This window comes from Diaphorina citri, unplaced genomic scaffold (genome assembly GCF_000475195.1).
Source record: "Diaphorina citri unplaced genomic scaffold, Diaci psyllid genome assembly version 1.1 scaffold3815, whole genome shotgun sequence".
NCBI classification, from domain to species: domain Eukaryota; kingdom Metazoa; phylum Arthropoda; class Insecta; order Hemiptera; family Psyllidae; genus Diaphorina; species Diaphorina citri.
In genome coordinates this window covers 1-15,396 of record NW_007381215.1, presented here as the reverse complement: position 1 = coordinate 15,396, position 15,396 = coordinate 1, and the positions used below count along the sequence as shown (strand labels likewise).

Here is a 15,396-nt window from a genome sequence, read left to right as displayed (position 1 = left end):
GAATCGAATGTTTTCATAATGTGTTCTACTGTCTTCGTTTGAAGTCTTTGTGTTTCGAATCTGTTTCAATAGTGATTTAGATGATTCTATTTCTGTGTTTGAACTTCATTGTTACGTCTCTTCATTGGAGTTGCTTTAGGACATTTTTCTTAAGGGTAATCAAGGTGGAGCAAGCCTGTTCCACTTTGAGTAACCAAAGGAAAATCCCTTGTCATATCAAAAAGTTCACAATTCAACAACCCCTTTCGTCCCAAACCCAACAATAAAGAAACACTCTCTGTAAGCTACACTGCTACGGTACTACAAGCTGCCAAGTCTCTGGGTAAAGGACTGAGGGAGCTCAGTGGTACTGTCGCCAATAGCCTGACTGGTACGGGACATGTGAATAGTTTCGATTCGAACACTCAGGATGGACTGTGCCCTGGTATCGTTACTGTTCTGGATATAGAGGTGAGAATTACTACTTGGTAGTTTAATAAATTTTAGAGTTTCGCCAGCCTACACCGAGAAAAAACTAGGGTGTTTGAAGCTCAATTGAGTGACTGGGTTCCGGTACTCTTGTATCAGGAAGATTGATACTTTAAAATAGCATTCCAACATCTAAATCAGGGGAAGTAACCCAATAATAGAGTTTTCCCACCCTAAGGTCCCTGAGTCTCCTAAAACTTTAGGCACCCTATCAGTTTTTATTATTATCATTATTATTTATGTAGTTTAGGCTGGGTGATTCAGTGTCTGCCCGGAGTATCTTTATCCTAGACAGATAAGGCTTCTTTCCCGAGATTTTTTCTATCTTTGCCCTCCTCTCTTTGATTTCTGGACGATTAAACCTCCTTTGTTACCATTCTCTCTATCAAAGCTAAAGAAAAAGAAAAAAACGAGCTCATTCAGAAAATGATCCGTATGGGCTCCCAAAGGGCCGATTCGGGCCCAAAATTTATTAAGCAAATGTAAAGTTAAAACTGAAAAGTCGCTACGTTCTTTTAACAATAAATTCCCATGCGTATCTATTTTCAGTGCAAGTCCGGTGAGAACAAGAAGGAAGGCTCCATCGTTTCTCATTTCGTGGCCCACACCACGCCCATAGTGGCCCTCAGTTTCGATCCCACGGGACTCCTTCTCCTAACAGCGGAGAAGCGAGGACATAAGTTCAATGTGTTCAGGATAGAACCGAGTAAGGCGGGACCTTCTCATGCCAGCGTTCATCATTTGTATATACTTCACAGGTAAGAGAGTTCGATAAGGTCTATGGTCGGGTCACCAACTCTTGTTGGTCCTAAGCCAGCCTAAACCAAAAACAAATTCAACTTGACAGCTGTTAGCTTACAGTCTCTAAAGACTGAAGAAGTTTAGTTGAAATCCACTAAAGTTATTGTACAGGAGCGCTGGCACGTCTGCCCTTGTCAAGTGTCTACGACCGCGGGTTTTTCGATTTCCCACCAGGGCGGATTTCTATCCCGATGGCTTTCTCCCTGTCTTTGTCTTCCTTTTCTCTTCGATTCTCGGGGACGATAAGACCTTAGGCAGTTCACAGTTTCCCTTCTATCCAAACCTCTGGAAAAAAAAACTCGATTTTCTTGGCTGCCCGGCTCTACACAGCTTGATTAGGTTTATTCATAAGGATAATGAAAAATTAAACCCAATTCACGCTCCAATTGTCCAGAGGGAGACCACCACGCTGTGTTCAGGACATTACGTTCTCGTTGACCGCGGCTGGGTAGCTGTCAGTTCTCTGAAGGAGGCACAACGCCACGTCCCCAGTCCGACATATGTATGGGGGCGGATTGGTAAGGACCCACACCACACCACATGTTGCTCGCAATAGGATGTGTCCAACAGGTAAGGTTTAAAGATTTCATTTCCTTTGTATGATTGATTCGAAACACGAATCATACCTTTGTTAAACCAGTTTATGCGATTAAAAAGAAAAAAAACGCATCATCAGAAAACAACAACAACATTCCATTAGGAACACCCCTGGCCCCATATTCCAAGTTAAACTTCTGTCGTTGTGAACGGCTCCTGCAGTCAGGGAGCACTTGCCCGTTATTCATTGTATTTCGAACTTTTTTTTTTTTTTTTTTTTTTTTTTTTTTTTTTTGAAGAGGTTTGACAGAGGGATCTGTAACTTCTATGGCTTATCGCCCGAAATCGAAAGAAGAGAAGAAGCAGGATAGGGAGAAAGCCAGTTGAAGGTGAAGTAGTGAAACAACAAGAATGGATGGCAATAGTGTGCCTTACATACTGGATCCGCACACAGGAATTCATCAGAAAAGGACCCCCATTTCAAGTGTAATGTAATGGGATAAAATTTCATACCTCGGCCGGGATAGAACCCACGCTCTCCTCATTAGCAGCCTATCTATAATACAACCGTTTCCTCCAGGTTCCACAAGAGTGCCGGCATCGTGTCTGTAGTCACCTCTGCCGCCGCCCCTGGCAAAGGCCACAAGTCCCCCCTAGGGGGTAGCGGTACAGACCTGTCCACCTCCCCCTCTTCCTCCTCCTCTGTAGCATTGCTGGCACCATCTAGTCCCATGGTGATAGCACCCCTCGCCCAGATTAGAAGACAACTGTCCAACTCTAGCAATAACACGAGCGGAACTCATGGTGGGGGTTTGGGTCCTAGACAGCACTCGGCCGATGACAGTTCGATTAGTGTAAAGGTGAGTTCCTATGTTTTGTTTTAGCGGCTTTAGTTTTCGCCGAATGTGCCGTTTATTTGAGAGTGTGACCACATAATAATGGAACTCTAAGGGTTAGGTGGTAGAGAACGCCTCCGGCGTTAACCTCACCTAGTGGTTACACATTCCACTCAAGAGTCTATTATTTTTATTATTATTATTTGTCATACACCAGTGTGAGGTCTCTTGCCATGTTTAATTTTCTCATCCTGAACCGCAGTCAACCATCGTGAAAAATTCCTACCTGTCGTGTAATAGAACAGTTGCAAATGGGTAAAATTTACAAATAATTGGTCGATTCCTATGTAAAAAGTTGGGAAAAATCCAAGTCCCATTTGTAATGTAAAATATGGTTATGGTGTAAAATGTTTGCAATGTAAAATATGGCTCTGGTGTAAAATGTTTGCAATGTAAAATATGGACTCTTGTATATAAAAAAAAATGATTGCAATGTATGGCTCTGGTGTAAAATATTTGTTTCTTTGGTCTAACTTGCCTCTTTTGTGTGTGGATTATGTTTCAGGTGGAAATTATAACCCATGCAGGTCCTCACAGAAGACTTTGGATGGGACCCCAGTTCTCCTTCAAAACTTACACTCCTCCTCCCAGGTAAGAAGAATAGAGGTTTGATAGAGGGAACTGTAAGAATGGAGGCTTTAACGTCCGAAATCAAAGAGAGAAGGAAGACAGGATAGGGCAAAGCCAGCCGTTCCGAGAACGAACGCGATTTATTTAGGATAAAGTTTGCCCAGGGCGGGAATAGAACCCGCAACCTAGCGTTAACGCTTACGTACATACATTACAAGACAGGTCCGCTACGTTCCAAGCTAGGCTGGCAAATTAAATAACTGACAATTCATTTCAATTCAATATCATATTCCAAAATATCATTGTCCTTCGAAAATAAATTGATTGATTTCTTATCTTATATACGAGACCTTGTTTAGACTGCTGGGGTAAAGGGACTTTTCAGTCCTATTCGGGCAGGATAAACAAGGTATATTCTATTCTATTCTTATCTTATACTCTTTTCCTTTTCATTTCAGTGGTGAATTTTCATTTGACAATATCGTAACCACTAATGTCAACACGATGCCAACCAGGTCTACTCCAATGAATATTGAGAAGTCCAACAAAAATGTACCTGTTCTTATTGAAACTGTCTCTACAGGTAAGTTCTTTCCCATTCAAAAAAGGTGTGACTTGCATTTAAGCAAGTTCAGTCTCAAGTGCCTATAATGCTATAATTTTTTAGAAACAATTCATGTAACTAACTGCTAAACGAGAAGTACATACGTAATATATTAAATAAAAATGTGGGGAGAAATAAAAGAAGTAATGGGTAAATAATGTAGTTATAATTATTGTGAACAATCGAACAGCCTTGTTGGAGACCTTTCCAAATCGAAAAAAAGTTCTTCCTAATTTCACGTTTCCCATTTGTTTCCAATAGAGCTGATGAAGTGTTTGTATGTGTTTCATGTCAGTTTTCTCAATATTTCTTTTGTTCTACGATCTTTATCAATTTTTACATAATCAATCCTGTCAAAGGCTTTTCAATTATCATTATCATTTTTTTTTATTATTGAAACACCACCATTGTTGTTATTGATGATTTGATGAAGTTCGATTATTGGTCAGGTTTATATTACACATCCTATGTATCGACATGATTGCTTACCGTTATATGTTTTTTGGATACTTAATTGTGGACTTTTCATCCGACTCGAGTTAATGAAGTTCTTTATTTTCCCCCTCACAGGAATTAATTTATTGAAACACCATTGTCATTAATGAAGTTTGATTGGTTAGGTTAATATTAGACATCCTATGTATTGACATTATTGTTTACCGTTATATGTTCTTTGGCTAGTTGTTGACTTTTTCATCCGACTCGACTTAACGAAGTCCCTTATTTTCCCCCTCACAGGAATTAATGAGTTAAAATACCATTCTTACTGATGAAGTTCTCAAACACAAAAAGCCCACTCCGAGGCTTAGGTGTAGGGGCGAACAGCCCTAAAGGATGGGTTAAGCTACTAAGAATCTACGAATCTACACATCCTATGTATCGACATGATTGCTTATCGTTATATGTTTTTTGGATACTTAATTGTGGACTTTTCATCCGACTCGAGTTAATGAAGTTCAATATTTTCCCCTCGCAGGAATTAATTTATTGAAACACCATTGTCAATAATGAAGTTTGATTGGTTAGGTTTATATTAGACATCCTATGTATTGACATTATTGTTTACCGTTATATGTTTTTTGGATACTTGTTGACTTTCATCCGACTCGACTTAACAAAGTCCCTTATTTTCCCCCTCACAGGAATTAATGAGTTAAAATACCATTCTTATTAATGAAGTTCCTCATTTCCACCCTAACAGGAAGTTCAGACCAGTCTCCCCGGTTCATGGAGGAGTTGGACAGGTGGGGAGCTTCACACCCACACCATCCCTTCTTAAATATTTTCTCTTTTCTATCCTTACTTATCCTTCGTTGTGTTACGTATGTATTTCTTTTTACTTTGTACATTTTCTCCTTTCTTTTGTTCTCTAATTCCACCTCACTTTCTGTGTACTCTTATCTATTGGCTCTATTTTACTTCCCTTATCCTAAAATAAGGAAAGTAATGTATTATTTTCCTGCAACCATTAGACCCCCCCATTGGTTAACTTTAACACCCATACTTATGAACAAACAACTGGCTCTCAATCGCACTGAAGCATCCATTTCAAACATCTGATTGGCCAAATTGATTTGAGTCTGTCTTGAGAGCGATAATTTTCGTTCATAAATACTGGTGTTAGTCTCTAGTCCTAATTTGAACACTCTTTTAACACCATCTAGTCTTAATATGTATTAACTTTCACAAGATTGCTGACTGAAGGGGATGGCTTTACGTGCTTTCTAGCACCCGGAGTAGCTTTTGGAACCCCCACGCCTCGGTAAAGGTTCCCTAATTGTCCCCTTTTTCGGTCACTTAACCCATTTTGTCGTGTTGACCCCGTGTCCCATGTCGTTAAATGCACTCAAATTATCCCTTTTCGATCATTTAACCCTTGCTGTTTTTATATTGGACCTGTGTTCCATGTTGCTAAAGGCACTCAAACAGCTCAAACTATCCCCTTTCGGTCACTTAACGTCTTACCCCATTCTTACGTTATGTTGAACCCCATTTCCCATGTCAATAAAGGCTCTTGAACTATCCTTTTCGGTCAGTTAACACATGCTGTCGTTATGAACCCCTTTGTCGCTAGTCACATTAACCCCCTCCTGACTAAAAGACTTGTGGGGGTTGTCCACAGATGTCGACCCTATGGAGCGACCCTTAGACCAGGACCAGCATTGACCCTGTCGATAGGGGGGCTGTCGACAATCCCGCACCCCTCCTTAATTCCGGGACCCCCACGTCTCTTCCCCCTTCTTTCGTACATGCTTGTTGGTTGTGGAACCTTGAACCTTGCATCTGTAATGACGAACCCGTGTGATTTTTCTAAACACCCCCCGGGGGGACACTTAACCACTCAACTGCCTATACTTGTTTGTACTGACAAAGTTTGAGGCTGGTTATGCTGAGATGTCCGCTAACGTCCGTGGTAATTTTAGAAATAAAATCAACAGGAGTCTTGTTGGAAATGGGTCTTTTTAGTCTGAGGGCCATGTTTTTCCCCAAAAATTATTCAGCAATTAAATACCAGATCTTGAAAATAAAGTATCAAACAATCTAAAAATCCATTTTTATATCCTCGTAGATTAAGAACTCCGCGAATTCCTTCATATTATATCCGACATCTCAGCAAACCAACCTAGGACGAGGTTTTAACCTACCTCTGTTAATATAATAGTTCATTCAGCAATTAAATACCAGATCTTGAAAATAAAGTATCAAACAATCTGAAAATCCATTTTTATATCCTCGTAGATTAAGAACTCCGCTAATTCCTTCAAATTATGTATATCCGACATCTCAGCATACCAACCTAGAACGAGGTTTTAACCTACCTGTGTTAATATAATAGTTCCGTCGCTTTTAACTTGACCATTTTCTATGCTTTTATTGAAGCAGAATTAAGAATTATCTGCGCTTTTGGATGGATTATAAAATCGGTAAAAAGGTCCGTTTGTCTTGGATTTTATAACTTTATTCCTAAATGGTTTAAATGGGAAATTTTTTACTGAAAAACCAAAAATTCCCAAGTGCCACAATTTTCCTCTGTGGGCATTATTACTAACTAAATAAATCTGCCCGAAAGAAAATATTGAATATTTTTTGCGAACTCTATCGTTAGTTTAAGTTGGAGATTTTTTATTTAAGTTTAAGTAAATACTTTAAATTTTAAGTTAATTTAAATCCATAAAAGTATAATATTGTGTCTTTCAAATTTTATTTTTCTAGTTCATATATTTTTTGTTCATGGAAATCTTTAGTTTTTAATATTTTTATAGTTAGTTTAGATGTAAAGACTCAACATGTTTTCTCCCTTCTCCTTTATTCTTCTGTTATACCAGCTCAGGTTCCCCTTTTAATTTTTTTTTATATAGTGAATATTCTCTTTGTTTTCTATCAAATTGAAGATTTTTCAAACCTCTGTATTCCTTCCTCTTTCTCCTACTTTGCTCAATTTCCACATATTTCCGTATTAGCTGCAAATTTTGTTAAATTTGATTTACACTCTGACGAGAACCACGCTACTCACTTTACTATTAAAACTTACTTTGACACCGGTAAATTTGTTCTTTCCTCAAATTTGAACTTTTAGGTGTGTTTTGTCGTTTGAACTGTCGGGCAAAATTTGGTTGTTTGAAATTAACTGCCTGAAAACGTAAATCGCGGAGGTAAAGTGACTTTTCAATCTCATCCTGCCCTGTCAGAAAATAACGAGGTATATTCATAGTGAATATTCTCTTTGTTTTCTACCAAATTGAAGATTTTTCAAACCTCTGTATTCCTTCCTCTTTCTCCTACTTTGCTCAATTTCTACATATTTCCGTATTAGCTGCAAATTTTGTTAAATTTGATTTACACTCTGACGAGAACCACGCTACTCACTTTACTGTTAAAATTACTTTGACACCGGCAAATTTGTTCTTTCCTCAAATTTGAACTTTTAGGTGTGTTTTGTCGTTTGAACTGTCAATTTACACTCTGACGAGAACCACGCTACTCACTTTACTATTAAAACTTACTTTGACACCGGTAAATTTGTTCTTTCCTCAAATTTGAATTTTTAGGTGTGTTTTGTCGTTTGAACTGTCAGGCAAAATTTGGTTGTCCTGCCCTGTCAGAAAATAACGAGGTATATTCTGTAGGTTATTCAACATAGTAAGTCAAGCTCAGATTTTCATACTTCAGATCTTCTTCAAAAGTTAACTTAGTTGAGTTCTTTATCCTTGCATTCCTCAAATTCCAGTGGCATTCCATAGTTTTATTTCCTAAGATAGTATTTTTTTCCTCGAAATTCAAAAACAAAGTATTCTTTTCGTCTACAATGGAATACACATCAATCTATCCTAGTCACCGAGAGACAGTTTTGTACTTTTTACACTACCTACTCTACTTCAAACTACCCTGTTTATTTTAAGAGATTTTTGCACTTATGATCTATAACCATAAGTAAGATTGATGTTCAAGTGTTTTGTTCCTGCTCATGCGCAGAAGCTCAAATTTGAAATATTAAGGAGCGCGGTTGACAGCGCTACTGAGAGATATTGTGGTTATAGTTATGAGGAAGTGCAGAATATTGGCTCGCATTTATGTAGCGGGATGTCGAAATAGTCCCGGTATAGTTATAATCACATAAGTGACGTGTTTTTTCAGTAGTTGTGCTTTATAGTTATGACAAAAAATAGTGATATCCCCCCAAAAAAACCTTTTTTGTTGAAAATTCAAACGCCAAGAACGAAGTATTTCTGAAAGTTATTAAAATTTTACACAACTTCCGAATATTTTTACATTCGCTTTACTTATTTTCCGGAGATTAACTTATCTGACTCTGATTTTTACTTTCCTTATTTCATTTTATAATGTTTTTTATATCAACCTTTTCTCCTATTGTCTCCTCATGTTTTCTCATAGCATTGTTCTGTTATGGTCTCTTCGATTTGATATTAGTTTATTTGGCAGTACAAAGAAGTGTGAATAGAATAGTTATTTCTTAATATTAAAATTTCTGTGCATGTTGTGATTTTCTAAGAGAAAAAATCCTTGGAATGGTTGAAAACTGCAAAATATATTTTGGTAAAGGGGATCGAATCTTTCAACCATTCAACCATTTCCGAAAAGTAAATTCTGTATGGATAATTTGAAAGATGGAAGTTCGCATTATTTTTAATATTAAATTTAAATTAATTGATCGATTGTATTGAATAAAAAATTAACAATGTTTCAAAGATGGTTAAAGATTTGTTTTCATTCTCTCATTTTCGAAAGTCACAAAAATATCCGCAGCTCCTCAAGTTTGGTTGATATGAATTCACAACTAATAATAACAACAACCGACTTTCTGGTTATGGTTGTTTCAATAATTTTTTAATTATCTTCAAAAACTGCACCCATGTCCTATAATACTTGATTAAATTTTCCCATTAACATTTATCACTATTTATTGATTATGATTAGGTAATCAAGCTTACGAAATAATACTTGGATTTCTATATCTACATAAATTTAAATTTCTAACAATTTTGTTTATAAATAAATGCTTGTTATTTCAACTAAAATAATCCTTTTCTCTGATCCGACTTTGTTGAACTCGGACCAAATACCTTTGTCTTGAACAAATTATCTCTGTATTATATACAGGGGTATTATTTATCAATTTATGACCATAAAAAAAGAAAGATATTAAGCTAGAATGTGTGATGGTTTTATAATAAGATTCAAAGCATTTGACAACTTTTATAAATAACATAAGTTTTGCAATATTAAGAAACTAGATATAAGTTTAAGAGATTGTAAACCTGTTTTATATTCTTTATTAATTTGATTAATTCTTTTGCACCTTTTTCCCTCTTTGTACTAATTGGATTGGACAATGACTTATTTTTTATCATATTTCTTGATCCGTTGGTTGTTTTGAAAAGGTAATTTCAACTTACTAAAATTTCTTCTTGCCTGCTCTATCTAGCACTTGCAATCCATTAGATTGCTTTGTAGATTTGTAATATACTGTGTTCAAAATGCCCATGTACATTTTCAATTTATTTTTAGAATTGTTTGAAATTATATTTTTTTTTTTTTTTACAAAGCTCTTGTAATTTTGTTTCGAAGTTTGCCATTTAACCATTTTCATATGCGCGTTTGATTTCAGAATGTTCAGGAAAAGGCTCTACTTTTCATCGCATTCTGACGAGCTTTCCAAAGCTCACCCGAAATCCTTTAAACAGCGCAACAACCAACCCTCCCCTAATTTTTAATTGTTTTGTCTGTCCAAATCCCAGGTGTTTCAGGTAGCAGTCGAGTTGTGTGGGTCACAGAGAAGCAGAAGGATCAGAAATCAGATCCAGGAGATGAGGAAGTGTTGCTCAGTAAAGAACCAACCGGGAATGAACCCTCCAGTAAAGAACCAACCAGGAATGAACGCTCAAGTAAGGAACAAACCAGGAAGGAACTTCCAAGTAAGGAACCTGAAGAAGTAACTATCGAGAAGGAAAGTGAATGTTTGATCACTAATCAGATCCAGGAGATGAGGAAGTGTTGCTCAGTAAAGAACCAACCGGGAATGAACCCTCCAGTAAAGAACCAACCAGGAATGAACGCAGAAGGATCAGAAATCAGATCCAGGAGATGAGGAAGTGTTGCTCAGTAAAGAACCAACCGGGAATGAACCCTCCAGTAAAGAACCAACCGGGAATGAACCCTCCAGGAATGAACGCTCAAGTAAGGAACAAACCAGGAAGGAACTTCCAAGTAAGGAACCTGAAGAAGTAGCTATCGAGAAGGAAAGTGAATGTTTGATCACTATGGATTCGGAACAAGTGGAGGTGGTGAACCAAAGTATGAACATTGTAGAGGATCTATTCAGCATGGAAGATGTGGCCAGCACGAAGAAGAACAAGAAAAAGAAGAAGGTTGATCACTATGGATTCGGAACAAGTGGAGGTGGTGAACCAAAGTATGAACATAGTAGAGGATCTATTCAGCATGGAAGATGTGGCCAGCACGAAGAAGAACAAGAAAAAGAAGAAGAAAGAGGAAGAGGTCAGAGAAGAAATTATTGAGTTTGATGATTCTGTCAATGTAGAACCAACTATTGAGACAGTTATTGAACAAGATGCCAGCAATGGTGTGGAGAGTAGAAAGAAAAACAGGAAAGGGAAAAAGGCGAAAGACATTGAACCTGTCGAAACTTTGGGAGACAAAATAGGAGAAGTGGACGAGAGTTTGTTTGAAGAGAATATCGACTATGAAGAAGACAAAACTGTACACCATGACCAAGAGAAGGAACAAAAGGAAGAGTTCAAAGAGGTCGTGATTGATGGCAATGGATATGCGAATCATATCGAAGTAGAAGATCGATATGACGATATCGAGTATGAAAATCGATACGAAGAAGGTATCGAAGTTGACGCATATGAAGAAGATATGGAACCCGGCTATCAATATGAAGATGAAATAGAGTATGATCAATACGATGATGACATTGTTGAAGATATGAGCAATGTGTATATACAGGGCGATCTGGAAACAGAGAAACACCCTGGTAACGAGCCGGCGTTGATCAGTGACTATCCGGATGTTCAAAGCTTTATAGACATCAATCGTACCCCGGCGGAAGTGCTAGGAGTGGATAACAGTCTGCTAGACAGTACACTCGGACTGAAGAAGAGGAAGAACAAAAAGAAGAAGAGATAGCATTCCGACCTCCTGGTTTTGATCTGAGGGACAGACATTCAGCAAAACCCTACACCTCTCTGCCGTCATTGAAATTTATACAGCAATCACTACTTGTGACAGATTTATCTCTTTTTGAAAAGAAATCTCTATTTTAAATTATTTTTGTTCTAAAAAAATTTGAAGAAAGAATAAAAGATACATGGACGGTATGTAACCTACTCTCAATGCATGGGATAATTAGAAAAGTTTTGGGAACTTCTGCTTTTAGACCATTTGGCAATATCAATGACACCTTTTTTTGGTTATATGGTTAGGAACCTATTTGCAAATATAATGAATCTTATAAATAGTTAATGAGTACCTAGTATCTTTTGTCCTTCACCCATAAAAAAATCTGTGTAGTCACCCATGAAAAGTTTTCCCCACTTAATTAGTTAAGTGCTAGTTTGCTAGGAAAATACTTTTATTCTTTCTCTATACCCAAGGTTCAAAGTGTGTTTGTGTGGTGCGTGTTAGCAAGTAAAGCTCTTGTATGCTCGTTTATCATGGATGTTCTTATTATTCTGTAGAGTGTGGATAACATCCATTTTATATTACCAATGGATCCATTTTATGGATTTTTAAATTTATCGTCTATGGTGTTATGAACGTTCTATTCTATGGAATATAATATCTGTTTCGTAAGGTCCAAAGTGTGTTTTGTGTGGTGCGTTAACGTACAGCTCTTGTAAGTTCACTGATTGTGGATGTTCTTTTATTCTGTGGATATGATATCCATTTTATATTGTTTCTCTTATTTCTCGAAATTCCCTTTAGTGGTGTTTTTTTATTCAATTTATTTTGGTTTTATGAATCGAATGTTTTCATAATGTGTTCTACTGTCTTCGTTTGAAGTCTTTGTGTTTCGAATCTGTTTCAATAGTGATTTAGATGATTCTATTTCTGTGTTTGAACTTCATTGTTACGTCTCTTCATTGGAGTTGCTTTAGGACATTTTTCTTTAGGGTAATCAAGGTGGAGCAAGCCTGTTCCACTTTGAGTAACCTAAGGAAAATCCCTTGTCATATCAAAAAGTTCACAATTCAACAACCCCTTTCGTCCCAAACCCAACAATAAAGAAACACCAAGTTAAGTGCCGTCGAGCTTGGTGTTTTTGACGATGGGTCACCCATCTACTGTGGACACTTTTAAACCCGTTTGGCCTTTTAGGGATGCACTCAGTCTTTTTTTAGAGGAAGGGATTGTTGGATTCAAGTCATATTTTAGTATTGCCACAATACCAACCCAGAATAAATTTTTATTTATACAAAATATTTATTTCAATAATATTTATTTTATCTTATTAACCGATTATATTATAATCACCCACGTTTTATATATTAATTTAATTCTACCTGTATGTTTAAATTTAAGTTTCGAATCATTAGTGTTCGTGAATGTGAAAAAGTGTTGTGTTATTTTTAGTGTAGAGTGCAGTGATTACTTGGAAAAATACAGTTCATAAAGCCTCCTTCTCTTGATTTGTAATTAATGCAGGGACTTTTCAGGGGGGCTTGGTCCACTCAACTTTTAAATCTTAAACGAGAATCCCCTACTTGTGATAGGGGAAGCACCAAAAAATGGGAAATTCATTTTCATCTGTTATTTGTACTTCAAATAAGTCCCTCCTATGATTCATTTTGAAATTCAGACCCGAAAATCAAATTGAGAATATCGCCCCTAAACGAAAAGATCTTGATTATTGAATACCGGGTGAATCACTGCACAGTACAGTCGCGATACTCGTGATAGGGGAAGCACCAAAACATTGGAAATTTATTTTCATGGGTGATTTTTGCTTCAGATAGGTCCTTCTTATGATTCATTTTGAAATTCAGACCCGAAAATTAAAATTGAGAATAACGGCCCTAATCGAAAAAATCCCAATTATGAATACCGGATGAATCACTGCACTGAACAGTCGCGACAGGCATGTCTATAGAGTTTATTGTGAAACCATCCAGTATTTTCTCTCTAATGTTTTATTGTAGTCGATTTTTCCTTAGATGTGTACATGTGAAACCATCCAGTATTTTCTCTCTAATGTTTTATTGTAGTCGATTTTTCCTTAGATGTGTCCGAGAATGTGTGTGGCCAAGACCACAATATTGGTTTAAAATTGGTTTATGTTAAATCAGATTGATGGCCGGAACTACATTCTGAGTTAAGACTTGTGAAACCATCCAGTATTTTCTCTCTAATGTTTTATTGTAGTCGATTTTTCCTTAGATGTGTCCGAGAATGTGTGTGGCCAAGACCATAATATTGGTTTAAAATTGGTTTATGTTAAATCAGATTGATGGCCGGAACTACATTCTGAGTTGAGACTTTGAGTTAAACGATTGGAGCAATCTGATTCGCTAAAAAGATGAAAATCAACCAATCAATTTGTCTTTAGTCGAATAATTCAACTTGAACCAAATTTAAATTCATATTGTAGTCCCAGAATCCCGGATATAAACAATTTGATTGGTTGATTCTAAACTTTTCGGCCAATCAGATTGCTTCTTATCGTTAAACTTAAGTCAAGTTTAATCCCAAACTGTGGTCCCTGTCATCAGGGAGATTTTCTTTGGCTTTTGAAATTTCTGCTTGAGTTTGAACTGAATGTACTTATCTCAAACTGTGGTCCCTGTCATCAGGGAGATTTTCTTTGGCTTTTGAAATTTCTGCTTGAGTTTGAACTGAATGTACTTATTTTTTTTATTTATTTTATGTATATTTAATGTTTACGATTTTATGTTTACAACCAGCCTTACTAAAAACAAATGCCTAAGCTCGAGATTCTATTGGCCCGAGACGCATGTATATTTAATGTTTACGATTTTATGTTTACAACCAGCCTTACTAAAAACAAATGCCTAAGCTCGAGATTCTATTGGCCCGAGACGTTTGTAATTTGAATTAATCACCAATGAAAAACGAGTAAAGGTTGATTCACCCGACATTTCAATAGCGTCACTTTTTCAACCAATCAGACTGAAGTATTTGCGGAGATGAGCAAAATACTCTTCTGTGATTGGTCCAAAAAGTGTTGATGCCAAATGTAAATCTGTCTTTCGTCGAAGTCAAATTTTAACGTCCAAACAAATACTCAATTTTCATTGGTTGATAAAGTATTGTTAAGATCCTTGTTCAGTACTTGATCTTGGTATCATTTTGAAGACTGAATTTATATCATAAGAAAACGTTAGTCATGTGATCCGTGGATTATAGTAGTCAATAGTTCAGTACTTGATCTTGGTATCATTTTGAAGACTGAATTTATATCATAAGAAAATGTTAGTCATGTGATCCGTGGATTATAGTCAATTTTTAGCATGGGTTCGAGTCCACCAAAGTCACAAAATATCAACGAATAGAAAAGATGTTTTTTGTCTCGTTCACTATTGTTGCTTTTAGATTATGAAAATGGGATGCCAAGTCAAGTATGTACAATAACTAAACGTCTTCACTTGACTAAAGAAATAAAGGTATTCAAATTTGTATGTATATTAACAATGTCAGAAATTAAATTGGTCTAAATCAGAAAAAGAGCCCCTACCACTTACAGGTCTTGTTGAGTCCAAAATTCTAGTGAGCATATGCCCTTTATTAGGTGTTGCGTGTTCCCAAATTTAGCCAAAATCGAACAAAAAAATTGTGAGATATGGCGAAACAAAGAATTTCTCTTTGGAACACCAAAGGTTCCGTCGTACCCTAAATCACAATGAGAAAATTCCCTTTATTTGTCGAACATTTTTCCCGAAAATTTCGAGAGCTGTTTAGACAGGGTTCATTTCCCTACCTTTGTTTTTCTAGTCAAGAGGGGACATGTCTTATTTAATA

At 36.7% G+C, this 15,396-nt stretch overlaps 2 protein-coding genes and 1 long non-coding RNA gene across 3 annotated transcripts; all 3 read left to right on the top strand.

The window, feature by feature from the left end:
* Positions 1 to 281: 281 nt before the first annotated feature.
* Positions 282 to 1,145, top strand: LOC113472080. Its single transcript, XR_003394544.1, has 2 exons — positions 282 to 450; positions 1,018 to 1,145. It is a non-coding gene; the product is annotated as an uncharacterized LOC113472080 (long non-coding RNA).
* A 2,053-nt stretch (positions 1,146 to 3,198) lies between these two features.
* LOC103520592 (breast carcinoma-amplified sequence 3 homolog) lies at positions 3,199 to 5,642 on the top strand. The gene is made up of 4 exons (XM_026831644.1): positions 3,199 to 3,293; positions 3,731 to 3,855; positions 5,078 to 5,198; positions 5,567 to 5,642. The coding sequence occupies exons 1-4, from the start codon at positions 3,199 to 3,201 to the stop codon at positions 5,640 to 5,642; spliced, it is 417 nt and encodes a 138-aa protein (XP_026687445.1).
* Positions 5,643 to 10,140: 4,498 nt separating this feature from the next.
* On the top strand, positions 10,141 to 12,817 carry LOC113465370 (acetyl-coenzyme A carboxylase carboxyl transferase subunit beta, chloroplastic-like). The gene is made up of 4 exons (XM_026831645.1): positions 10,141 to 10,193; positions 10,370 to 10,442; positions 10,559 to 10,763; positions 10,876 to 12,817. Exons 3-4 carry the CDS (start codon positions 10,656 to 10,658, stop codon positions 11,545 to 11,547), a joined length of 780 nt encoding a protein of 259 aa, XP_026687446.1. The 5' UTR covers positions 10,141 to 10,193; positions 10,370 to 10,442; positions 10,559 to 10,655; the 3' UTR covers positions 11,548 to 12,817.
* The last annotated feature ends 2,579 nt before the right edge of the window (positions 12,818 to 15,396 follow it).